Consider the following 25,283-nt stretch of genomic DNA (forward strand, 5'->3'; position numbering starts at 1 on the left):
CCATTCACGTCTGTTTATGGTGGAAACAGCAAACTTGATTTATTGAAAAATTCTTACAGGGACTCATTCATCGCACAGGTTTAAAATATCGTCATGATGGGGCGCCTGGGTGGCTCAGTCGGTTAAGCGTCCGACTTCGGCTCAGGTCACGATCTCGCAGTCCATGAGTTCGAGCCCCGCGTCGGGCTCTGGGCTGATGGCTCAGAGCCTGGAGCCTGTTTCAGATTCTGTGTCTCCCTCTCTCTCTGCCCCTCCCCCATTCATGCTCTGTCTCTCTCTGTCTCAAAAATAAACGTTAAAAAAAATTTTTTTTAAATAAAAATAAAATATCCTAGGACGCCCTTCCTTGGACGTCACAGTTAAACTTAGGATCGTGTCTGTGGGGCTTTAAGGCGTCATCTGACATTGTATTGTAAAGGGCCCAACGTCCCAGAACCTTTTCTGTGGGTTTTCCGATGATCGTGTTTTCCCTTTCCATCAACAAGTGACCAGTTATACTGACAAGGAGAAATAAGAATCACGCCAGGAGAATTTCTGCAAATATAAGAAGTAAGTTTTATTGCAATATACCGCAGCAAAGTGGTCGGGGGAGAAGGGGACACATCTGGCTTCAGTACAAATGACGACAGCTTTGAAGGGACCACGAAGATGGGGAGGACAGACTAAGAGCAGACTCGGGAGGGGCGAGGAATCAAAACGGAATCACATGACCTAGACAACCCCCGCAGGGCACCGCTCGGCAGTCCTCGCGTATGGCTTTGCTTTGGAAGAGACAAATGTGAGAGTCATTGGCGCAGGCCGGCATCCCAGGCGCGAGAGGACCTCGAAGCCAGGCTTTTCTTTGGCAACAGCGAGACTCCGTTTCCGCGGGAGTTCGGGAAATCCCAGTGGGTGATTTCGTCTCGCCCGGGGTCGGAGGGCTCTCTGCTGTGGTCTCCCTGGCGGGGCGGGGTGGGCAGGGACAGCACCGGACCGGTCGCCTCTCCCCGCGAGGGGGCTGAGCAGGGCCCGGGGGCCCCACCCGCTTCCCCCAGCACGGAGGGAAAGGGCATGGCACGAGGGCAGCTTTTCACAGTAAAGGGACAGCCAATCCTCGCCGGTCCATCGGGTCCCCCGCCCACAGTAGGCAGCCCCCGGCCCTCGCTCGTGGGAAGAGGGCACGGTGCCCGGACAGAGCCCCGCCAGCCCCGAGCTCCAGTGCGGCCGAGACCTGCGCCCAGGATGCTTGCAGATGGGAATCCAAATCGCTCGTGTGGGAAGGAGGCCCTGAGGCAGCCCTGCAGAGACCCGCAGAACTCACGGCCCTCCTCCCTGTCCGCTGAGGGCCCCCCGGGCCACCCCTTAGCTTCAATTCAGTTCTTAGCACAGACACAGAAATTAGCACCAAACGTTCGGCAACCAGATACAACCTGCTATCGTCACGACACAGACAGTGCGGGAAGCAGCTTTTATTTGTGTGTGTGTGTGTGTTTTCAAATCACAGAACCACAGCCTAATACCGGAAACGGGCCTCGCCGCGACCTGGGGGCGCAGAAGCGCGTGGGCCCAGCGGGCAGGAGGGTGGCGTGCGTCTACCTTAACGTCCTTGGCGGAGACCCACGCCGTGGAGGCGAAGACGGGGACCACGCAAGGCGGGAGGGTGAGGCACGGCCAGGTACCCCCGCGTCGCCTTTCAAGGAGACCTTGGAACAGATAGCACCACAAAGGACAAGTTAAAAGTGAGCACCAATTATCACGTGAGGACCATCTACAGAAAGTGTGGGTTCCCTGCCCCGGACGCTCTCCCGTCAGGCTCTGCGGGAAGAAGAATGGAGAAAGGAAGCAATTAAAATTAATTTATGCCTGCGTTTTAACCTAAGTGCATGAAGGAAAGGCAAAGCGTGGAGTTCTCTCTCTTTTTTCTTTTTTTCCTCTCCATTAAAAAAGAAAAAAACCTCCAGAGCTCATCAAAAAATTGTCTGAAGAGGGCCACGGACGCCTGCTGGTCGAACGGCAGCATGACCTCCCGCCCTGGGCAATATTCCACTTTATTGCACGTTCCTGGCCAGGGTGGGGACGGGGGCTCCTCAGGTCTCGCCGGGATTGGACCGCCCACCCCTTGTCCCCACTCTCCAGCGGGGCTGAAGCTGGGTTTCCGTGCGTGATCGAAAGTCAGGGACACTGCACGTTTATGACAATACAATACAAATATTTACTTAAAACTCACAAAAACGGAAGCACCTTGAATCCATCGGAAAGGCACGTGCGGAACGACATTTCGCCCGCGAATGGATCGTGTAGTTGAGAACAGACGCTCTGGCAAGGTGGGGATGACCCTTACAAGGCTCACCTCAGAACACGTTTTGAAGGGGAAATACACATCTTCAAGTTGAATTTAAAAAACAACAACAACAACAACAAAAGGGGTCTCCGAATAGTGCAGCCCCCACCCCCGCTCCGTGGCAAGAAGTGTGGCCCCCTTCCCGTCCCCGTGGCGTGGTGGCGACGGAAGGGCGCTGAGACAGCGGGGTACCGGTGGCGGTGGGCCGTCTAGGTCATGTGATTCGGCTCCGGGGTGGGGACTCAGCTCTCTTCCTTTGCTCTGTGGGTCTGGGGTCCGGCTCGGCGTGGAGCCGGGCGCAGACGAGGTCGGGGGAGGGACGAGGGGCCTTCACTGTCCAGGACGCCCGCAGACGGCGCGCTGAGGTCACGAGGTTGCTCTCGGGGGTCGGGCTCGCGGCTCCTAGCCCAGGAAGCAAGCTGGCCCCACTTCAAATCCGAATTTCTGTGACGCTTCGCCGAAGTCATTGAACATGATGTCCACGATGGGCACCTGCTCCACCTTGGGGGTGTCGATCTCCAGCACGGTCTTCTGATACCCTTTCTTCGTCTGGGAGGCACAAGAGAGGCGCGTGTCAGCGAGAGGGGGCCGGGGGCACCTCTCACGCTTGAGCCCCACCCGCCACACCCGCCCCGGCTCCCGGGCTCCCACGCACGCGCACGAGCGGCCGCGGACAGGGCCCGGCTTCTGCCACGTCTTCAGGCAGGCAGAGGGAAGGAAGGTTCCGGACCAGGGCAGGCAGCGCCCCGCCTCCCCCCACCCCCCGCCCCCCGCCCCCCGCCCGGCCATTTAATCCGGGCCACGGTCCCGGACCCACGCCCCCCCCCCACCACCCGCCAGCTGGGACACCCCAAGGCAGCCCCCCCTCCAGGACCAGCTACAGAAAACACAGCTCTACTGGAATACGCCGATCTGGGCTCCACGTTCAAAACGCAGAATTCTAAGAACAGCGGATCGTGGGCCCTGCCCTTGGCAATGACCCCCCAGAAGTGAGAGGAGGCCACACCCACAGGTGCGAGAAGAAGCGGGGAGCTCTATGCCGTCACCTCCCCCGGCCAGGCCAGCACCCACGGCCGTCCACCTAGGCTCTGTGTCTCTGGGCCTCCGCCCTCACCGTCGGCCCCCCTGAGCACCAGGGAGTCAGATTCAACAGCTTCCTGGCCCTCGCTGGGCCGCTGGGAGGTGGGGCTGCCACGGGGCCCGTGCCACCTCGGCTACGGGCGGCCCGTGCCTTTCCACGCCGGCGGGGCAGTGCCACGGGAGGGCCGGCGAACGGCCTCTCCTCCCCACCCAAGGGACGGCAGCGTTTGCCGAGCTGACAGGGTGATCTCTCCCGGATTTACGGGGCCCCACGGCTGCAATTATCGGCGCACTTACGGAGGGCATGTTTAAGCAGGCCTCGAGCCCGCAGCCGCCCCGCCACCCCGTTATTCCTGAGGCACAAATAACCGTTACGGGCTGGCGATGGCCCCCGAGGGTGCACGGAGCTTCACGAACGACGGGATTTATGCGGCACGCTTCCTCGGGCCCCCTGCCAGGTGATCCGTGTCTGTGCACGGGGCTGGGCCCGCTCAGCGGCCCCTCAGTCCGGCCACACGGCCACAGAGCGTCTGCGGGCACCCCAGTTTTTGGTCCCTCGATGCCCCGTGAATCCAGCTGGCCTCCGGGGGCCGAGGGCCGAGGCCGGCCTCTCTTCCACCAGGAGGTGCGTGGGGGGCAGCGGGGCCCCCTGAACAGTTACGTGGGAGGGGCGTGACCTGGCAAATCGTGCTGAACTTTTTGGGGGTTTGGGGTTTGCTGAGCACAGCCCCCCCGGGGCCCCCCCCCCCCCCCCCCCCCGTGCCCCACCTCCACGTTCTACCGGCCCTGCCCTCCGCCCGCACTCCAGCTCTGGCCTGCCTGCCTGGCCCACTCTCTCCATCCGCAGGGCTCTCTCCTTGGAGACATCGTCTCTCCACAGAGATAGGATCTTTTCTTTCCAGAGTAAACCTGTCTGAGGGGGGAGCTGCCGCTCTTCCCGGCCCAGCGTCCGGTCTGGATATCCCACCCTCTCGGGTCCTGCCACGGCAGCCAGAGATGCCCGAGGACCGTCGCAGGGCTCAGAAACGGCCACCGTGAGGACGGGGCACGATCTCCTCTCTCCGGCAGATCGGGGCAGCCGACCGACGTGCGCACTGTTTTCTAAGGGGCGGGACCGTGGCTGGGATTGCAACGGCGCTGGGTCTCGGGCTTCGGGCTCCGGGCCAGCGGCGCTGGCTTCCACGGACCCCACGGTGGAGGAGGAGCCGGGTCCTTCCAGCTCTGGGCAAGGTGGAGCCATGGGGGCTCCCCTCAAATCTTCGCCCTTTCCGTACGGCGGCAGCCCTCGCGGGGAGAAGAGGCACGTGGCAAAGTCCGGAGCCGCTTTCAGTTCTGACAAGTAGGCGGGGGCCCGGCAGCTGGTGGGCTGAGGCCAGAGGCGCCGCTCAACATCCGACAATGCGCAGGGCGCCCCCGCCCCAACCCCACGCACCCAAAGACTCATCTGGCCCCAGGTCTCCTCCGTACGACGTAAGGGGCAGAAGCAGGAAGGAGCGGTGGAAACTACGGGCAAGGAGATTTTAGCTCAATTCCTACAAGAGCTTCCTAAGGCTGAGACCTTGCCACCACGGCCTGAGAGCTGCCTCGGGTGGTAGCGAGCTCCCTGTCAACGGAGGCATTCAAGGTGCAGCTGTGCCAGACGCGGACTACGGTGGGAAGGGGGTGGGAATTAGGAGACTCCATTCTGTCACATCCTACGGGCCTTGGGCAGGTCACTGGGGCCCTCCCGGCCTCAGAATTTGCTTCTGCAAAATAAAGGGAAGGCCCCAGTCAGCGGTTCTTACCCGGAAGCGGGAGCCATCCTAGTGGCGTTTGGGGCGTGGAGGCTCGTGGTGACCGGCTGCCCACATGCCGCCGGCACACCCACGCCACCAGAGGACACGGCCAGACAAGGAAGGCCTTTGGCTCTGGGGTTAAGGAGCCGGGAGCTCGACCTTGTGCCAGGACGCAGGCAGACCCAGGCACGCGGGCTCCCGGTTACACAGCATCGCGGGGAACTCCTGGCGGCTCCCGGCTTTGCTGTTGCAACGAGTCGGGGAAGGAGCGTCTACAGAAAGAGACGCGGGGGCACCTGGATCTTTCCGGAAAGCTCTCTGGAGCCTGTCTGAGCTGGAGCGGGGAGCCAGGCGGCCCGCACTGTAGCCGCTGAGGGTCCTGGGCCACGAGGTGCATTTTCCAGCATCCCCCCCCCCCCCTGTCGCCCCTGCAGGGACGGCCCCCCGCTTCTGGAGGACCAGTCTGCTCTCCTCACCGGATGGCCTGTGCTGGCCCCAGCGGACTGTTTCCCTCTCTGCCATGGAAGCCAGGATGCTCCAGAATGCTCCGAGCCACATTCAAGCCCCTTCCCCAAGGACTTTCTGCTCTAGAAGACACTTCTCTGCCCTTCACGTCTCTGCCTCTACTGCCTTCAACTAGCGGGCCTCTGTTGTCAAGAACAGTCACAGGAACCGAGGGTTCTTCTGGGGCTCACGGCGGGCTGAACACAATCCCGAGCGCTTTTTAGGCAAGATTAGAAGTGCTCCTGGAGCCACCCTCTGAAGTAGATGCTATTACTGTCTCTACTCGCGGGAGGCGGGGAGGCAGGGATAATTTTACCTGCCGCCTCACGACCTTCTCACAGCAGCTCCCGTGTGTCAGGAGCGTGAACAGATGCCAGGAGGTTAAGGCCCCCCCCCCGCCCCCCCCACCGATGCGTCTGGACCCCTCCCCAGGGGACTGGACTCCTCTGCTCTTAAGCAGGGACGAGTCCCGCACATTCCCCGGCCAGACCGCAGGACTGACCCGCACAAATCCCAGGGCACGGGGCCGCAGGGGGCAGGGGCAGAGTGCCTGGGGGAGCCCGCCCCTCTGGGCGTCCTGGCCTCACACTCGGCCCCCGTTCCCTCCCTGTAATCCCCACAGTGGCCCCGGGGGGTGGGTGAGAAAAGGACCAGAGGGCCCCCTGGGGGCCGGAGGGGGGCGGTCCCGGCCAGGGCACCAGCCAGGGGCGGAGGCAAGCTCCGAGCCTGGGTCCCGCTCTCGGTGAACACCGGGCACCTCTGCCCGCTCACCTTCCCTCTGGGCCCAGGCGGCACCGCAGAGCCGTCCGCGACACTCTGGCCTGGCCCAGAGGGCGCCAGCCACCCTCAGCGGACCGGTCCCAGGCACGCCGGGACGGGATGGGGCGGGAGCGTGCAGCTGCGGGGACGGGCACAGAGGCGAGAGCACGGGCTTGTCACACGCACCTGGTGGCAGCTCAGTGCAGGGGGACGCCCTCCCCGGCCCGGGTCACACTGTGACCAGCTCTCACAAAAGCCCTCGCTGCTCCGTTCAAAGAGCAGGTTGGGCGGCAGAGGTGGGGGGCGGGGCAACTGGTGGAACCACTGGAAGAACCAGAAATCACAGATGGTTTGCTCCACCCAGAAATCTTCCGGAAGGGCCCTGTCTGGGGCTGGCGCCCGGGATGGCCACCAGGTGACCGGCACGGCGCCTTCCGGAGAAGGACATCATGCCTGCAGGGAGGCCCCGCGGAGGGCCGGCCCTGGTCGTGGAGCGGGGGTGCAGCCCAAACTACCTGGCCCCGCGGGAGCCGGCCTGGGCACCTCGGGCAGGTCCCTGAAGAACAGGGGCCGGGAGGGGACAGCAAGACTCAGAGCAACGCTTCCTGGCGGCCCCTGCCTCCAGCCTCTCAAAGGCCCCAGGAGGGGCACGCCCGAGGATCTCAGCAGGACCGGGCCCCCAGTGCGCGGCTGCACCTTAAACGTCTCCCGGGACACGAGGACACGGCTCAGACCTGCGGGCTGCCCAGGGCTGCCCCTCCCCTGGGCACCCAGGCCTCGCTCTGGCGGGGGGGGGGGGGCGGCGGCACAGGCGGGCGTGCAGAGAAAGGCAACTGTTCCGGGGCCCGGGGCCCAAAGAGCGGGGCGCAACTCCAGCCCTTACTGGCCGTGCAGCCTGAGCAAGCCTCCCGTCAAGCCTGCAGGCAGAGCGGCCCTTTCTGGCGGGCGGCACGGGGCCCGGGCCTGACCCTGCACCCGCAGAGCACAGCCCGGCACTTGGGAGCAGACCCAGCCTGGGTCCCGGCCGTTCCCAGGAAAGCCCTGTCCAAGAAGAGAGCCTCTAATTCCCAGCCGCGCTGACAGGGGCTCCTTGTCACACGTGGATGGGGCCACGGACCCGGCTCCCCGGCCTCCCGTGTCAGGGCTCAGCTTTCCTGGGCCGGGCGCCCTCGCCGCCCCCCGCACGCCGCGCAGGGCCGGCCCCGGAGGCGCCCGGTGACCGACCTGGCACGGACTGAAGGACGAACAGCGGAGGCCTGGAGGGTGACACCCCGCCCCCCGGGCCAGCCACGTGTGACACTCACAGCACAGCCGTCCACCAGGGCGCGGATGTAGGGGCTGTTGTCGTAGGACATCTCCTCGTCGTTGGAGCCCAGGAAGCGCATGGCCTTGTCGTAGCTGCCCGTGGCCGCGTCCTGCCAGGCGACCGACTGGTAGCAGTTGTAGGTGATGTTCTGGTTGGCGGAGGCACTCAGGAGGCGCAGGAAGGTCATCTGCACCACACCCACGGGGTTGCCCTCGGCGTCCACGTAGGAGAGCTGGGGGGGAGACAGGGAGGGCGCTCAGCAGCGGGGGGACACGGCCTGCTGCACGGCCCGCCTCTGTCCACGTGCCGTCTCCTCCAGAGTGAGAGCCACGCCAAGGGCAGCGCCCCGGAAACGTGCCACACTCCCGGCCCCCCGCCCCCCGAGGCCAGGGCGCACCGGCTCCCGGGGGGCTCCCTGGAGCAGAGCTCGACGCGTATCATTTCTTCCAGACACCCACACAGCCCTCCCACTCCTCCTGGCCTGGCGGGTCCCTACTCCTCCAGGGCTCAGTTCGTGTTCCTCCTCCTCCAGGAAGCCTGCCCAGGTCAGGTGCCCTTCCCCACCTTAGCCTAGCTCGCTGTCTCTTTTCCCTACTGGGCTGGAAGGCCCTCCATGCCAGCGCTGGACCCCGTGTCACAGGCTCCTGGCGCGTGGCCGCAGCCCGCCCCGGACTGAGAGCACCCTGAGGGCAGAGACATGGCTCACAGTCCTGTCACTGTGCCTGGGGACCGGCCAAAGGAAGGTGCTCACGAGATCATGGTAATAAATGAAAACCTTTTGCTGGGCACCTATCACGTACTAGGCCCTGGCCACGGAGCCGTGAGAACTGCAGATAGAGAGAGCAGGGGGCCTCAGGGGCAACTTGGGCCAGCGGGAAGCGAGGCACGGGGTGCTCGAGGGCTAGGGCGACCGGGCGTCCTCCTGGAGGCACAGGGGAGCCACAGGATGGCACTGGGGAAAGGCCATTTCCACCTCTCCCGGGGCTCAGAATCCAGGGGAAAGCAGAGCATGCCTTCCTGCAGCCTGGGGCGGGGCTCAGTGTTGCCCACACTTCGAGGGGGCAGTCGGGGCACCCTGGGGACGTGAGCCTCCCAAGAAGACCCTCTCTCTGACAGCAAGCCCCGGGCACGGCAACAGGGAAAGACAACGTGTCAGCTCTCAGGGACTCTCTCTCTCCAGCGTCACCAGCTGGTTACCCCAAACAGGGCTACCGGGCTCGGCGGGGCAGGCACGGGGCGTCCCGAGAGGCGAGCCTCGGTTTCCGCATCCTGAGCAGATTCCAGCTTTCTGAACAGCAGGACGCGGCCAGGGGACGTGGGCGTCGCCCCGACCCTCCCCCCCCCCCCCCCCCCAGCCCCCCCCCCCCCCCCCCCCGGGCCGGGGGGTCCGGCCCCCCCCCCCCCCCCCCCCGCCGGCACGCTGATGCCCCACGGCTGTTCCACTGCAGGCCCATCCCGCAGCCGACCCCGGAAGAGCCGGCTGAACACGCGAAGGGGAATGAGGCCCACTCGCTTATATCCACACACATATAACCAGCGAGCGCGGAGGCGGGGGGCCTGGCCGGCGATCCGGCCCCTTCCCGCCAGCTCCGGCTTTGCACGCGGTGACCGGACGCCTCACGGTCGGACCCTGAGGAGGAAGACCGAATACCAACCGGCAGTCCGGGCCATCAGGCGCTCCTTCTGGGAGGAAGCTTGACTGACTGGAGGAAGCAGACATGCACAGGGACAGGCCAGCGAGCAGCGCGGGGCACAGAAGGACCCGAAGCCCCCAGGGCTGAGCGGGGCGGCGGGACGGCCGAATCCCGCCGCGAGTCCCCCCCCCCTCCCAGTGGGAAAGGGGCTCCTCGGGGTTATCTCCACGGGCTGGGTCCCGGGCAGCCCGTCCAGAGAGAGAAGCTATTCCTTTAGGAAGGGCCCCGCTTCTACGTCCGCCAGGGCGGTCACGGGCAGCTGGCAGTGCCTCAGCGGGAAAGCCCAAATAAGCAGGAGCTTCTGCTGGGTCCCACCTCGGTCTAAAGTCTGTGAAACGGGCCGGAGGCAGGAGGCGGGCTACCGGGGTGGGTGGCGGGAGACGGTGTTCTGAGAGAGGGGAGAGGGCGCGGGGCCACGAGGCGGGTCCTTCTGTGCACGGGCTGCTCTTTCTGAGGCGAGCGCAACAGGGGTGGAGGGAGGAGAAGGGGCAGGTGGAGAAGCAGGTGGGGGGCCTGCCGTCCACGCAGGGAGATTAAAGAGGTCTCCACAGACGTGGCGAGGCGAGCGCGAACCTTCAGAGCGTCTGCAAAGAGTGGCTTGGAAATCCAGGACGTGGGCAGCATGCAATACTGTTAGCTACGGAGTGCCGCAGGGGGTGAGGACGAGGGGCCCCGAGGGCGGAGACGGGGCAAAGGCCAGCGGGAAGCCACCGCTCCGTGAGTCCTTGGGGGACGTGGCTTCTGCGAGCCACGGAGCTCCCGCGACATGGCTTCCGGGAGGGGAAGGACCCTCTCCGGGGGCGCGTGGAGAGGGGACAACCAGATCTGAGGACGTGAAGGCCGGGAGCGAGGTGGGACACCTGCTACGCACCCACGTCCTGGGCCCTCGGCCCCTTCGCCTGCTAGAAGGAGGGCACGGACTCTGCACTGTATTCCAGAAAGGGGTCCGATCAAAGCCCATGCTGGCCGCTGGCCGCACGTAAAGGAGCCCAGACCGGCTCTTGGTCTCTGTGCCGGTGACAGAACATCACTGGCTTCCTTCAGGGTATTCCGTGCCCTTCCATCTCTGGGAAAGGTCACTGGGACTGGCTCCCCGGGAGTTAAAGCAGGGACTAGCCTAGTCGTGCGGGATGCGCAGAGACTCCCGTGGCCGGGTGGGCCCTCAGGACGGCCCCTGGCCCGGCAGCCGCAGGGGCCCGTGTCCTGAAGGGAACTCAGTTGGTCAGCGGCCCAGGACTCGCCTCGTCTGACCTGCCCGCTAGGACGCAGCGCTTTACAAACCCCTCCGGCTCCTGGGGTCTCTGGTCCCAACTCCTAGCCGCGCCCGGCTGTGGCTCTGGGCGGCCCGTGCACCAACCTCCTGTCCTAGACCGACTGGAAACCCGCCCGCCTGCCCCCAGGCCGAACGACCCCTCGTCGGGGATGGCGGGCGCCCAGGCTGGGTCTGGCTGTCGCGTGCCGCGGAGCAGCTTGGCTGGAGGGGCTCGAGCAGGGGTGGCACGGCGGCCGTCAGTGCCATGCAGAGCCGCGAGCCAGGCTGTGCCGCGAGCAGGCAGCGCCCCGGCGGCCACTTACCAGGGACCCTCGCTTGTACTGACTATACCAGGTAGAAGGCTGCTCTTTGGGCCAGCGGGCCATTTTACTCTGTAAGATACGAAACGGACGCGTTTGAAGGACAACCGCGCGCAAGTCGGAGGCCGCCTTACCAGTTTACCGCGCTTGAATTCACTGAACCAGGAACCCGGGTTTTCTTTGGGCCAAGAAGTGATCCTGGCCTAAACATCGAGCGGGGAGGTGGGGAGGGAGAGAAACAGAACGACAGGGTTACTAGGAGCCTGCCCCGCCTGCAAACACACCTCCTCCCGCCCGCGGCACGCCCCTGCGCCTCGCCCCACGTGGCCGAGGGGGTTCCGCTCGCCCGGGGACAGCCCGGGGGCCACGGCGGGGACAAGGGGAGAGCGGGGGCCTCGGTATTCTCTCCGTTTGTGCACATCCAGCCGCCAGCGCGGGGCCTGGCACTTCCCAAGTGCCGGGTGGGGCCGCGGGGTCAGGGTCCGGACGACCGAACGGATTCCCGGGGGCCGAGATGAAGGCAGTCATGACAGTAAGGGTCAGCATCTGCCGACGGGCCAAGGGGAGCACACTCGGGCACCCCGCCATGTGATCCGCGGCTCTGCCTGGGGAACGGGGTGGGCAGGGGCGCTGCCAGGGCTGGGCCGGCTGGGGGTGCGTGCGTGCGTGCGGTGGGTGGTGCCGGCCTGAAGACGCGGCGTGGAGGTGGCAGAGGAGGGACCCCAGCTGGCGTGTGCTCAGCGCAAGGCCGAGGCGCTGTTCCCAAGGTGGGGCCCAGCACAGAGCGGGCTCGTACCCGGTGCGCACTCCGTGCACAAATGCATGCGTATGACCCCTCCTCGGGGAGGACGCCTGCCCCTGGCTCCGGGAGCAGGAACGGGGAGCCGCTGGCTGCAGGCACAGAGCCGGGGAGACCAGCGGGCGGGCCCACGGGACCCAGGCCCCACAGTCTGCTGTGCGCAGCAGGGGAAGCGGAAGCCTGACTCCCTGTACTGTCCCCCTGGGCTTCCCCTCTGGGCTGGCCTCGTACCGGGGAGGGGAAGGGGCCTCGGGGAAGAAGAGGCACCCCAGTGCCCCCTCCTGTGCATTTCGGAACGGGCACCTGGCCTCCTCTGGGAAGCAGATGGCAGGTGCGGGTGGGCACTCCTTCTGCCTTAAACCCCCGCCCTCCCGCTGCCTGACGGGGAGGGGCCGGGCAGCCAAGGGTCCCGATTTGCATGAGGCTCAGTCCGAGGAAGAGGGCAGAGCAGTGGGGGTCACTCAGCCCCCCCCGGCCCGCTGTCTGCCCAACTACAACGCCAGCTCGGGCCCCCGGGGGTATCTGCTGGTTCTCCAGAAGCAAGGCCGCTTGGTGGGGAAAGAGCCACAAAAAGGATGAGAACCAGCGTCTCTTCCACCCGAATTTCCTCCTGGGCCTCTGCCAAACGGGAGGGTCCTGCGGCTTGCGTTGTCTTTTTGAACCTCAGGGCGTTTGTCGCTGGGCATAAAGGGATTTCAAATTTCAGGTTGGGGAGAGTGCGTATAAGATAGGGGTGGCTCCGTCGGTGAAGCGGCCGACTTCGGCTCAGGTCACGATGTCACGGTTTGTGAGTTCGAGCCCCGAGTCGGGCTCTGTGCCGACGGCTCGGAGCCTGGAGCCTGTTTTGGACTCTGTGTCTCTCGGTTCTCTCTGACCCTCCCCCGCTCATGTTCTGTCTCTCTCTCTCTCAAAAATAAACACTAAAAAAATTTAAAAAACAAGACAGGGGTCCCCAAATCGTGCCTGTCAGGGTGGAGCTCCTGTCCCTGTGAGCCGGGCCTTCTGCCCAGGGGTGCTGGGGCCCCCCAGTTTCAGCAAGATTTAGAGACAAGGGGGCCCTGACGCTGCTCTCTCCCAGGGGATCTGCTTCTCCGCGCTGTGGCCAGTAAGGAGCTGCAGGCCTCAGGCTGCCCGGCTCTCCTGCATCGGAGCCTCGACTGTCTGCACAGCTGGCCGCCTGAGGGGCGCCGTGGGGGTCTGCGCAGGTCCCACGCAGAGGGCTCTGTGCCATCTGTCAGCTAGAGACCTCGCTCACCTCACCTGTGCCGCACCAAGGCGGAAAGGAGCCCACATCCACCCCACACACCCGTGCACACACACAAACTCCCGGCACAGAGGCGACGGTTGATGTTGATGGTCCGCGCGGTCTCTGTGAACCAGAACCCCGCCCGCCGACACCCTGCACCCAACAGACTTCAGAGAGGACGCGCGCTGCACTCGGGACAGACAGGAGCAGGTGCCCAGGAGGAGGCTCCTACTAAGAACTGAGGCAGATGCCAGCCTCTAAGAGACGTGTCCGGGTGACTTCGTACTTGGCCCCAAAGTCCCCCCCCAGGGGCCTCAGGTCGGCCTGGGGTCAGAACCACGGGGTCATCTGAGGAAGGCTTGGAGCGACCGGTGGTTGAAATCCCAGCCCGGGGGAGGGGGGCGAAATGCCCGGGGGCTACCCTCTCCCGCCCTGCCAGGGCACGAGGCTGTGCCCACCGTGTCCCGTGGCTCTGGTCTACTTTCCGGGGGAGAAACCTTCACCTGGAAACCGCCGGAGCCGTCAGCCCGGCCGTGCGGTGACAGGAAGGCAGTCGGGGAGGCAGGCACTCACCCCCTCGGACTTCTTGTCGGGGAAGACGCACGTCGCCCCTCCGGCCGTGAAATTGCAGTAAACTTTGAAGGAGTCTCTGGAGCAGCCTTGGTTAGGATCTACCCAGTATTCACCTGGACGGCAGATGGGGAGGTGGGTGCGTGAGCTGCTCCCTGCGTGGTTCCGGAAGCATCCGCACCCTGTCGGCCCAACCGTTCAAAACCCACGGCCCGGCCCACAGGCCGCCAGGGCGGGCCTTCCCCGGGTCTGCGCCACCAAGAACCGGGCTGGAGGGTGAAGCCCAGGGCCCGTCAGCGCTGGCGAACGGCCCCCGCGGCAGGCGGACGGGAGTACGGAGATGCTCCAGGTGGGGCTGGAGGTTCACGCGCTCGGGGTCAGAGAGGCCGGGGACCGGGGACCTCGGGGGAGAAGCGCTCACGCCTCCCAGAGGGGCAGCAGCCGGCCGGCTAACGGGGCCGTGGGCTGCGTGTGGCTTAGGGCCGTGAGCCCGGGAGGTGTGCTGCGTTTCCGGGACAGTCCGGGTCTCGCAGGCTGCTTCCCCACGCGGCGCCCGGATCCTGACGCTAGGACGCGTCCAACGGCACGGGGAGGGGACGTGACTCCCGCGGCAGCCCCGACATCAGGCGCGTGCCGAGCACACGGCACACCGTCTCTGCCGCTCTGTCCTCCGGTAGGGCACGCGCTTCTGTCCCCGCTTCACGGACGGGGCAGCTGGGGCTCAGGGTGACGGGTGACGCACGAGACGGTGGCTGAGACGGGACTGGACGCGGGCCCCGGGCCACCTCGGAGCCCGGCCCTGCCTCCCCGGCCCCCCCCTTTCCCGGGGCGCGTCCCGCGCTGCCTCCGTCAGGCCCGCAGCTGACGCACGGACGGGGGCCCCCCCCGAGGCCGTGTCCTTCCCGCCGTGCGGGCTGCCCCGTCCCCGCCCCCGCGCGCCCCTACCGTCCGGGAAGTCCGGATGACAGAGCTGCAGGTCCTTGCAGGTGCGTGCGGGGTTCTGCTGCGTGCCCAGGGGCCGCTTCATCTGCTCGATCTCTAACTTCAAGGAGTTGAGGGAGCCGAAGATCTCCTCCATGCCGTCCGCGTAGTCCGCGTAGCTCTCGCCGGCCCCGTCGTCCAGCAGCTGGCTGGCGTCGATGTTCCGCCGGGTCCTGGATGCCTGGATCGGCAGGGGCTGGATGACCTCGCCGGGGGGACCCTGTGTGCAGAGAGGACCAAGGGGCTCTGGCGGGAGCAGGGCCGGGGGGCCCCGCGTCCCGGCCGCAGACCCCGGGCCACCTCGGGGGGCTTCTGCTCCCTCTTTCCTGCTCCGGAGCGCGGCACACCCCTCCCGGCCGCCAGGCCTCGCCTGCGCACCCGCCTGCCTCCTCCCAGCCTCGGCTGGACCCCGAGCGACCGGCTCTGCCCTCGCCTCTGCAGCCCAGCCCGGGGCTGCACACGGTGGGACCGCACTAGCGCCTGCGGGAGGAGCCCTCCCGGGGGCCGTGTGGGGGCCCCGGCCGAGGACAGACACAGGAATCGAGAGGCTGTGTTGCCAACACGGGGTGACCCGGGGGGGCGCGCCCCACAATCTGGCTCATCAGGGCCTCTACCCATCACCCGGGGGCCTCGTGTGGTGCCGCCCGCTGTCGCACGCACACAGATGTGCACACACGCATGCACACACGCAGGTGTGCACTCTCTCCCCCTCTGCCCAACCAGGCCTCCCAGAGAGAGGCAACTGGACCCCGTCCACCAAGTCCTGGACAGCGAACAGCACCCGCAGACGCTCCCACGACCGCCTCCGCGCCAGGACAGCCCCCACCCCACTTGCGAGTGTTCGAAGTGGACTCACCGGCGGGCCGGGGGGTCCTGGGTGGCCTGCCTCACCCTTCGGGCCAGTGGGACCCTGGGAAAAAGGAAAGAGACCCAGGATGTGACTTCACCCCACCTCGTGCTCTGCATGATCTCCAGAAACCTGCATGGAGACGGCAAGGGACAAAGTCTAGCGTGCCGGGGGGAGGACGGCAGAGACCCTCCTGTCCACAGTCCCAGCTGTAAGAGCCTGACGCCCCGAGACGGGAGCTTAGGCGCACCGTCCTGCTGAGGTGGGGAGCGACGGCCCGGATGCCTCTGTCTGCAGCGACCCAGGCTGCGGACGTGCTCAGGACCTTCAGCTCTGGGAGAGAAGCATGAAGACCAAGCCATCAGGGGTCGAGGGGGCGAAGGCGGCCCAAAGCTGTCATCCAGGGGGATGCACGCCCCTCCCCCGGGCAGAGGGGGCCCATTCGGGGTGCAAGCCACTTACCGAGGAGCCCTTAGCACCTTTTGGCCCAGGAGGACCCTGCAGAGAGCGGGGGACGGAGCGTCAGGGAGCGGGCACCCCTTCACCTCCAGGTACCCACCTCGACCCACAGCCCCGCTCAGGCCGGGCTGGGCCTTCTCCCCCTCCCCCGCGCCCCAGTCCCTCTCCTAGGAGCCTGAGCTTGTACTGGCTTGTCTGGGGGCAGGCTGGCGCTCACCCGCTGGGAGGCCGAGGGGCCTGTCTGCCGTGGTCACCCTGCCCCCACCCCAGCCGAGACACCACACATTCAGGCAGCCAGAGTTAGAGGGAGAGCAGGGCCAGCGTCAGATCCACGGGGCCACCTTGGGCCACACGGACCCAAGGGGCAAGCGGAGGCTGGAGGCCGTGGGGGAGGACCCTGGCGTGCAGGGTGCCCTGGGAATCGGGGGTGCCCTATGGATAGCCCCCCACCCCTCGTCCGGGCCGAGCAGTCCTGCTCACGTTGATGGGGACGCTGTCCTCACCCCGCCGCGGATGTGTGTGGTAGAACAGCCACATTCCCTCAAATGCCCGCCTCCCCTACCTGGACCCGGGGCCCAGAGACCCCACCTCGCTGTGTGGCTCACGTCCCTGACGTGGAGATATGGGCAAATCCACCTTAGGCCCAACGTCCACTTGGCAGTGGGACACAACCCCGGGTCTCCTGACTGTCCTGTGACCCTCCCGCCACATACTGAGGCCCAGGCCCAGGCTCACCCGCCTCCCTGCTCCCCCCAGAACGACCAGGGACCATCCGCCCCTCCCGGATACACACCGGCAAGCCGGGAGGGCCCGGAGGGCCGATCGGGCCGGAAGGACCAGTGATGCCCTGAAAAGGAGCAGAAAACACAGGCCATCACGCAAGGGAGGTCACAGACACACTCACCTGCTAGAAGCCGAGTTCCTCAGCTCTCGCGGTCTCCTCCAGCGGACACGGCCCGCAAGGGGCCCGAACACGTGCCGGGAGGTTCCCCGTCCCCCCCCCCGCCCGGCTGCCCGGGGCCCGGCCAGACCCTGGCATCTTCGGGCCATGGGGAGGTGACTTCGTATCGTCATCCCTTCTAACGTTCCGACTTGAAATACACAAGCCCCACACCCAGTGGTCCCCCCGTTGCTGATTTCCACTCGTGGTGTGAGCACAGGCCCTGGGGGATGGGGGACGTCAGTGTCCTGGGGTCCCTTTGTGCCTCCCCTTTGTTCCTCCGCACTTAGAGCTTGCAGCCAGACCCCCGTCCACACAGGCCAGCCCGGCTGGTTTTAGCCTCCGGCACCCCCGCAGCCCCAGGGCGCCCAAGGCTGACCTGGAGCCCTGACTCCACACGAGCTTCCCCCTGGGGCGTAAGCGCCCGCCAGGGCAGAGGGAGGCTGAGAGAGCCCGCCCTTCCCCCCCCCCCCCCTGCCACACAGGGACCGGGGCAGCTCACTGCTGTCAGAATCCCAGAAATTCTCGAGCCGGCTCCCCCCCCGGCCGGGACGCTGCAGAGACCGGTTTGCTGTGACGGCTGACTCTGGTGGTGGAGACCCTGGACACCCTCCTAATTCTCGAGGTCACCGGTCACCACGCCCTGGACAGCTCCCATTTGGGGAAGACGGTGGCAGATGGAACAGGGGCTCTGGAGGACACCGCCCTACAGCCACAGGGGGCCGTCAGCGGTCCCACTTCACTCCCTGCCCCCGCGGCTCTGCCTCACGAGTGCTGCCCCCTTGCGGGTCAGGCGGGGGCCAAGGTGGGCGCAGCCAAGGGCGTGAGCACCTTGGGAAGCAGAGAGTTATACCCGGAACGAAGCCCTCGCTCACACGGGGAAGCGCACAGCCACGGCAGGCCCGCCTCGTCCCCTATCCTGCTGCCACGCACACATCGCCCTTCCCCGGCCACGGGGTCCACCTGTGCCCTGCCCTCCCGGGGCTCAGTGGTGCGGGGCCGGGAGGATCCCTCTGGCTAAGGTTTGCTGGGGGTGCAAGCGCCCATCACTACTGTGGTTCCCAGGGAAGTCTAGGGCCAGGCGTGCATGTCCGGGGTCGGGGGGAGCCCGGCCCGCGGGTCTGGCAAACGTGGTGGAGACTTGCCAATGACCTGGGGGCAGTTAGCCGGGTCACAGGCCCTCGAGTGGGGTGAAGCCACGCCCCCTCTGGGGCCACCAGGGCAGCGTCCCCTCCGCTGTTCCCCTCCAGACGCGACGGACGTGAGGACGTCCTCGCAGCTTTAACCGGCCTCGGGTCCGCTGGGCACGGAGCACCAGGTCGTAAGCCGCTTCTCGCCATCCGCGAGGACGCTCACTGGGGGGCCCCACCTCACGCACCTGTTCGCCCTTAGGGCCGGAGGAGCCCTGGGGGCCAGGGAGACCGCGGTCGCCCTTTTCACCCTGTTCGCCCGGAGGTCCGATGAGTCCGATCAAGCCTGGATGACCCTGTTTGGAAACAAAGGCATGAGGCGGCGCTCGCTGTGGCCGCGCCTCCCTGCCAACCACGTGAGCCGGCGGGACGTGGCACGTCCCGGTCACGGGAAGCCACGGAGTCACCGGCCAACACCTCCCGGTGTGGAAACCGGCCTAAAGACAGCTCAAGGGACAGACGAGCAGGTCTGACACGGTCGGCCTTTGGTCAAATCATGGTCTAAAGAGAGAGGGAGACACAGATCCCAGACCAAGGTGATAACACGGTTTCCTGAGTGACGCTGTTTTGTGCGTCTGCTGTGCATTGCCCAGTTTTTCTATGGCCACCGTGTATGCCTTTTGTTACGGGCACAGAGACATTTATGCACTTAAGGGAAAAAGTTACAGGGTGTTATAGATACGACAATGTTTCATGTTTCTCTACAAGGGACGCTCTCTACACAGGCTTACGTGTGTTCGTTTCGTAGGAGCCTGTGGAAAGCTCTAGAAGGACTCTTCCAGTTTTCCTTACTTTAGGGATTGAGTGGTGATAGGCATGGAGTAGAAAAGAAACAGACTCCCCAGTCCTTTTTTAGAAGGAACTATCTGGGGGGCGCCTGGGGGGGCTCAGTCAGTTGAGCTTCGGCTCAGGTCACGATTTCACGGTTCGTGGGTTCGAGCCCCGCGTGGGGCTGGGCCGACGGCTTGGATCCTGGAGCCTGCTTCAGATTCTGCGTCTCCCTCTCTTTCTGCCCCTCCCCTGCTTGGGTTCTGTCCATCTCTCTCTCAAATAAACATTAACAAAATTTTTTTTAAAAAGAAAGAACTATTTGGTTTGTGTGTGTGCTTTCTATCTGTCCATAAATCAGTGTGAGCAGAAAAAGATCACCCACCAGCTGGAGAAAAAGAGCGGGCTTTGCTGTGCTGCAGAATCCACAGCAGGCACACTGCTCGGGCCCTGCACACCCTTCGGCCACGGTCTCCCACCAAGGACAGGGACCGAGTCCCCCATACAGCACAGACTGGTTACGTTCCCGGCCTTCCAGGACCTGTCCCCGGCCAGCAGCGGGCACTGGACGGACAGGTGGCTGATAGTTTGAAACCCCGGATGTGAGGGGCCCCGAGTCACAGCCTCAGAGGCACCGGAGTCCTGTCTTACCTTTTCCCCCTTAGGGCCAGAATCTCCTTTGAGGCCGGGGAGTCCTGGGGGACCCTGGGGAGAAGAGGTGGATGGATCAGAGCTCTCCTCCCCAACCCCACCCTCCACCCCTGCCAGGGAGCCCCTCAGGATCATCACTCACCATGGGGCCGGGGGGGCCGTCGGGGCCTGGGGCGCCTGGGAGACCTTGCTCACCCTGAAACGCAACTCAGCATGAGCCCTCAGCATGAGCCCCACAGGGCCCGTCCTGTGCCCACGCCCCCACCCGGCAGCCGCTGCCCCTCCCCGGCCCCCATTCACTCACCACAGGGCCAGGGATCCCTCGCAGGCCATCGGGGCCGGGCTTCCCAGGGGCCCCCTGGGGGCCGATGGGACCAGTCTTCCCAGGAGGGCCTTCTAAGCCGGCTTCCCCCTGCAGGGACACAGATGCTTGAGGCTGTGGCCACCTTGGCCCACGATCACCACCCAGAGGACCCCAGATGTCCCAAGTTCTTTACAGAAGCCACCCTGACCAACTTTCCACCCCCCTAATTTCCTCGGTCGTCTGGGCTTTCCAGTCTCCGACAATCTCGGCCACCATGGCCATTCCAGCCGGCCCTGCCTTCATGGCGAGCTCAGCCACCACTGCCTGGGCAGGCCTGGGCCTGGAGGGCTCCTGTCCCTGCATCAGTTGCCGACAGGGCAGCTCCAGGAGGCCCACAGGGCCATCAGAGTCACAGGGAGCAGCCCCTCGAGGGCCCTGGGCGCCCTCCTTCTGCCCGGCCCCACGGTGGGCACTGGGTCAAGCACCAGGCCCGGTGCCCCAGCACCAGCTGCCCTCTCCTTAGGCTGGAGGGGCGGACGGCCTGCGGGCCTGTGGGCACCACAAGCTGTCTCCCTCCCGCTTTGCGGCGAGAGCCAGGCCTCCCTCTGAGCCGGCCCCAGCTCCCTGCTGCCTCTGTGGCTTTCCTGTGTCCCCACGTCTCCACTTCACGCCCGACTCGGCCGCCATGCAGGCGGCTCTTCTGGGAAGCTCGACAGTCACGGCTGAGCAGAGAAGCACATTACCTTGGCTCCCTTCTCTCCCTGTCTGCCTTCGGGGCCTGCGGGGCCGGGGGGGCCCTGGAACAGAGCAAGGGAACAGCGTGTGAGAAGCTGCCTGAAGAAGCCAGAGCCATGAGGTCTGTGTCTGCAGGGAGATGGGCGGGGGGGCGGGGGCAGGGGAGGGGGGCTCCCGGGCCGCTGGCCAGCATGGATAAGGCCCCCCGGAATGAGTCCCAGTGGTCTCAGTTCTGGAAAAGGCCTCTGGGTCAGTCTGGGGAGGCCTCTGGCAGCCCGCAGTGCTGGGGCCCCTTTCCCGCTCACACACCAGGCAGGCCAGTCTACCACAGCACCCCCCAGACGCTAAGTATTCAACGTGCAGAGAAAGGCTCGTTTCGCCCGCTCTGACTTTTGAGAGAGGTCTGACGCAGGGGGCGAGGCCCTCTCCGGCTTCGTGGGTGTCTTTCCCCCCACGACGGGCACCACCGATGGCATCAGCACTTGGCCTCCCCCAAAAGCACGGGGCGACCGACCTAGCAGGTCTGAGGTTTGATGACACGACGGGGCTGGAGAGCACGCCTCAACCGGAAGCAGATGCCGGGCGAGGGCCGCCTAGCGGACGCGGGGCCAGGCGGAAGGGCGGAGGGGAGGGGCGGGCCTCACGCAGAAATCTCGCAGGCAGGGGCGACGTACAGGATTATTTATTTACCCTTTTTCCTGGAGGCCCAGACGGTCCCGGCTCACCAGTAGGGCCCGGGGATCCCTGGGGTCAGAGAAAGAACACAGAATTTGGGAATCAGGGTCGGTCAGACGGACGCCTGGCACGAAGTTCTCGGCGTGTGCGCCCCGTCCTCGGCCGGCCCCGAGGCTGCCTCTCTCTTCCTCTGGAGCTGCCACAAGTCCCAGGTGAAGTCATCCCACACCGGGGCTCCAGCAGCAGCGGGACCGGGAACCCTGGCTCGCGCCCACGGTTCTGCCGCATTTTCAACCAGCACTTTCCCACCGCGTAGCAATTACTCTGGATGCCCAGCGACCGTCCACACCACCCCTTGCCCACATCCCCGGCGACAGGAGTGGACCCCGAGGCACGGGGAGGACAAGGGTGGCCCCGAGTCCCAGCCCCGGGAGCGGGGGAACTCGGGCATCTCCGGGGCTTTGTTTGCTGCTCGTCTCACACGGGCGACGCCAGCCCGTGCCCGAGGGTCGAAGTGCCCAGCAGCAACCTGCCTCGTTGGTGCAGGGTGGGGGTGAGGGAAATCGGTGAGGACTCTGGGGCCGTCCCCGAGGAAGGGGAGGCCCATTGGGGTCGGTTCCAAACCGGGCACACGTGCCTGGAAGCGATGTTTCAGAAACTCAGCGTCGGGGATAAGAGGCAAGTCTAGTGTGATCCCAGCCCAGGGGGCTGACCCGGGCAGAGCCCTTTGGGGGAGAGGCACCAATTAGGCAGAAGTAAGGCCATCCTGACATTCACGGGTGGGCTTGCGGTGGGCAGGGGCTCCCCGGTGACAAGTGACAAATCAGTAGTACAGCTGTCCCCAGCTTCCACCGGAGCCCTGCAGGGATCTCGCGGGGAAGAATGGCTCCTACGAGGGAACTGGGCTCGGCTTTTTCTCAGAAAGGAACAGAGCAAGTCGCAAATCCCAAGAGCGCCCGACACCCTCCACCAGGTAGCCGGGGTCCCTGGAGGTCACGAGTGGACTCACCGTTTGCCCAGCCTCACCGTCGTCCCCTTTGTCACCAGGGGGGCCATCTTGACCCTGAGGGGATAAAAGCAAGTTCCTCCTGTCTCCCGAGTCACACGCCAATGCCCACCGTGTCCCCAGTCCCTTCCCGAGAACCCAACCCTCTCCGGGCGGCCAAGCGGGAACTCCTAAGCACCACAGCCTGGAGGCCACGTGGGAGAGCACCGTGTCCCAAGGAGGATTCACAGAAGACAACCAGGAAGGCAAAACCCGGATGGCAAAGGCAGGGGGAGGGCTGGCGGGGGTGGGGGCTCCGTGGCCTTGAACACCTACCGCGGGGCCAGGCTCTCCGGGGGGACCAGGATCTCCGGGAAAGCCGACAGGGCCCTGAAACAGACAGAGAGGCACGTCGGGGCCCCGAGCAACCGGTGGGCTGCCGCCGCATCCCCAGGACCCCCGCCTCACCCAGCCCCTGCAATGCCCTCTGTGCGACACCAGGAGTGCGCCCACGGCCCGGAAGCTCCCCGGAGACCACCTCATCCCAGCCACACCCCACGCGGGCAACGAAGGCTCAGCGCTCCGCTTTTGGGGCACACGGAGGAGGGCAGGCGCCGTGCCCGTGATTCCGCTCCCGGGGCTCCAGGCTGAGACCAGGCCCAGACCTTCAGGCTTCTAGAACAGGCTAGTAGAAGTCCCTTCTGCGACGAAGTGGGACAGGCCACGGGAAGGTGGCATCCGCGTAGACCGCTGCTCCTGCAGCCCATTTAGCAAGCTTCCCGGGCTGGGCACATGAGGCCCGGAAGCCCCCCGCCCCACCCCTCCTCTTCCTCACCTCCACATCTCTGGCCCAGCAGCTGGTGTGAAAGCCTCTACGCTTTACAAACGTTACCCCAAGGCCCATAGTGGTCGGGAGCTTTAGTGTGCCAGCAGAGAATGAGAAAAGCCCGGGCCCGGAGGTCGCCAGCTTCGGGGCGCCCTGGCATCTCGGAGTTACTCACGGGGCTGCCTTTGGGACCGTCGTCCCCAGGAGGGCCTTTGGGTCCAGGGGGTCCAGCTGCACCAGAAGGGCCCGACTCGCCCTTCTCGCCCCTTTCTCCTTTGGGTCCCTGGAGGGAAAGGCCAGCGTCGGTGCCCTCGGAGCCGGCCCCGGTTTCGCAGAGTGCCGTGCTGGCCTCAGGCGAACCCCCTTGTTTGCACGGGAAAGCGAGGGCCCTCGGGGTGGGGGGGCGACACGCTGGGTCCAGTGGGTCCCTGAAGCTGCCCCCCATTTGCAGAATGGGGGGGCTGGTCCCCAGCCCTTGGTGGCCCCCCGGCGATGGTCTGGACCCGCTGGCATTCCAAGGTGGGCCTGACGGGCCCACCGGCTTTCTGGGGCCCCCGGAGGGGACCTTTGGCTTCCAGGTGGGAGGGGCTGCGGGGGCCCAGGACACCCGCCCACTCCCCCGTGTGCAGGTGGAGGCGGAAGCGAGAGGCCAGGAGACCCCCGTCAACCAGCCGCCTTCTGTGCCCGAGAGCCTCCCCGAGGCCGTCCTGGAAAGAACGCCCATCTGACCTGCGAAGGTCAGAACATTCCAGTCTGGGCTGATGAGAGGACAACTGCCCCCATGTTTGTGGCAGCCCACGAGCAGGTCTGGATCACCGCAGACGGCGGAGGGACTTACGGCCTTTGCTCGCGGGTGTTCACCGCCAACGTGTTCACACACGCGCGCGCGTGCGCGCACGGGCAGGCTCGTACACACGCACGCCCTCTTGGTACGGTAACCCCACGGAGGTAAGCGTGAGGGGTAACACGGCTCCCGTCGCATGGACGGGACAACTGGGGCAGACTGTGAGCTTCCCACCCAGCAGGGGCCCGTGGTCGGGGCCCCCCCCAGCCCACTCACCGGAGGGCCCCCCTCTCCAGGCAGGCCAGGCTCTCCGGCTTCGCCAGGCTCACCCTAAGGAGGAAACGCGACACGGTTACGGTGGCACCGAGAACAGGGGCCCCGGCTCCGAGCGCTTAGCAGACCCTCACTGCCGTCGGGCAGGTGGGGGCCCGGGGCGAGCGAGCGGCCAGCGCACTCTGACGGCGTGTGGGGTTGGAGGGCAGACGCGTCCCTGTCAGGGCGTGTGTTGACCTTGGTACTCGCAGGCCGTGACGCTCACACAGAGGAGGGGACCAGAGCAGGCTGGGCGTCACAGATGGCGCTCGGGTGAGCTCTGGGGGACGACGAAGAGAAGGCAGTGGGAGGGACAGGGGACGGCGCAGGGGGGAAGGGCCGGGCCCAGGCAGCGAATACACAGCACCACAGGCTCAGAGGGTGCAGCCGCCCTGGGCGGAGGTGGGCGCGCTGGGAGGGAGACGCCTCTGAGCGGAGGCAGCGCATCATTAGTTCGGGGGCTTTAGCAGGAGATGCTTCTCTGTTAAGGTTCGTATCGTAAAAAATGGGCAGTGACGGAGAACTTCTTTCAATTTAACGGGCTGATGTCGGAAAGTTCTGGAAATGGTGTCCAGGGACTGCAAATGGACAGGAGCGCGTTGGTCTCGTCCCTTTTATCCCGAGGAAGTAGGGCAAGGGCTTTCGCAGTGGAGCAAGGTCACGGGCACCGTGTGGAGTCCTGCTCGCGCACATGGTACACACACAGAGCCCGCCCTGCTCACGGAGGCATCCCCAGGGCCCACGCCCTGCAACTCATCCGATCGGATGAGGGGGACCCCAGGCTGTGAAGCAGGGACGGTAAACGCGGACACGCCCACACTGCCAGGAACAGACAAGACCCATCAGAGCCGGATCTGGGAGGGGGCTGGGCCTCCCTGCTGCTTGTAGCGCTTGGAAATTCTGCAAACAGCCGCCGGGAACAGGGGTCAGAGCCCCCAGCAACACGGCACAGATCTGCCGAGCGTCGAGGTGCGTCTGACGGGAACGACCCAGCAACGCCCCGCACGCCTGTATCCGCAGCTGGACACACACACACGCACACGCACGCACACGCACATCGGCCGCCAGAACAGCGAGGGGCGTGAGTCACCTTCTCTCCCACCGCACCGGGATTGCCTATGCCACCGGGAGGCCCCTGTGGCCCGTCAGCGCCTGGAGCTCCAGAGGGTCCTCGGGGGCCGGGGGGGCCCGGGGGTCCCTA

The 25,283-nt window shown here is 65.7% G+C and overlaps 1 protein-coding gene across 4 annotated transcripts in view; it reads right to left on the bottom strand.

Moving 5' to 3' along the window:
* Positions 1-715: 715 nt before the first annotated feature.
* Positions 716-25,283, bottom strand: part of LOC125922945 (collagen alpha-1(V) chain) — a 153,312-nt gene continuing 128,744 nt past the window's right edge. For 2 of the 4 annotated variants that reach the window (XM_049630926.1, XM_049630909.1), the window contains 19 exons: positions 25,173-25,280; positions 24,047-24,100; positions 23,162-23,269; positions 22,497-22,550; positions 22,185-22,238; positions 21,191-21,244; positions 20,509-20,562; positions 19,766-19,873; positions 19,604-19,657; positions 19,462-19,515; positions 18,231-18,338; positions 16,706-16,759; positions 15,916-15,951; positions 15,463-15,516; positions 14,571-14,826; positions 13,629-13,741; positions 11,014-11,082; positions 7,743-7,976; positions 716-2,869 (listed from right to left, as the gene is read on the bottom strand). In XM_049630926.1, coding sequence (XP_049486883.1) covers positions 2,723-2,869; positions 7,743-7,976; positions 11,014-11,082; positions 13,629-13,741; positions 14,571-14,826; positions 15,463-15,516; positions 15,916-15,951; positions 16,706-16,759; positions 18,231-18,338; positions 19,462-19,515; positions 19,604-19,657; positions 19,766-19,873; positions 20,509-20,562; positions 21,191-21,244; positions 22,185-22,238; positions 22,497-22,550; positions 23,162-23,269; positions 24,047-24,100; positions 25,173-25,280 — 1,773 coding nt within the window. In that variant the 3' untranslated portion in view covers positions 716-2,722. Of the gene's footprint in view, positions 2,870-7,742; positions 7,977-11,013; positions 11,083-11,144; positions 11,214-13,628; positions 13,742-14,570; positions 14,827-15,462; positions 15,517-15,915; positions 15,952-16,705; positions 16,760-18,230; positions 18,339-19,461; positions 19,516-19,603; positions 19,658-19,765; positions 19,874-20,508; positions 20,563-21,190; positions 21,245-22,184; positions 22,239-22,496; positions 22,551-23,161; positions 23,270-24,046; positions 24,101-25,172; positions 25,281-25,283 lie in introns of all 4 variants that reach the window. The other 2 variants (XM_049630918.1, XM_049630901.1) reach the window with 1 other exon arrangement.

The sequence above is a fragment of the Panthera uncia genome, chromosome D4 (genome assembly GCF_023721935.1).
Source record: "Panthera uncia isolate 11264 chromosome D4, Puncia_PCG_1.0, whole genome shotgun sequence".
In the NCBI taxonomy this organism is placed as follows: Eukaryota; Metazoa; Chordata; class Mammalia; order Carnivora; family Felidae; genus Panthera; species Panthera uncia.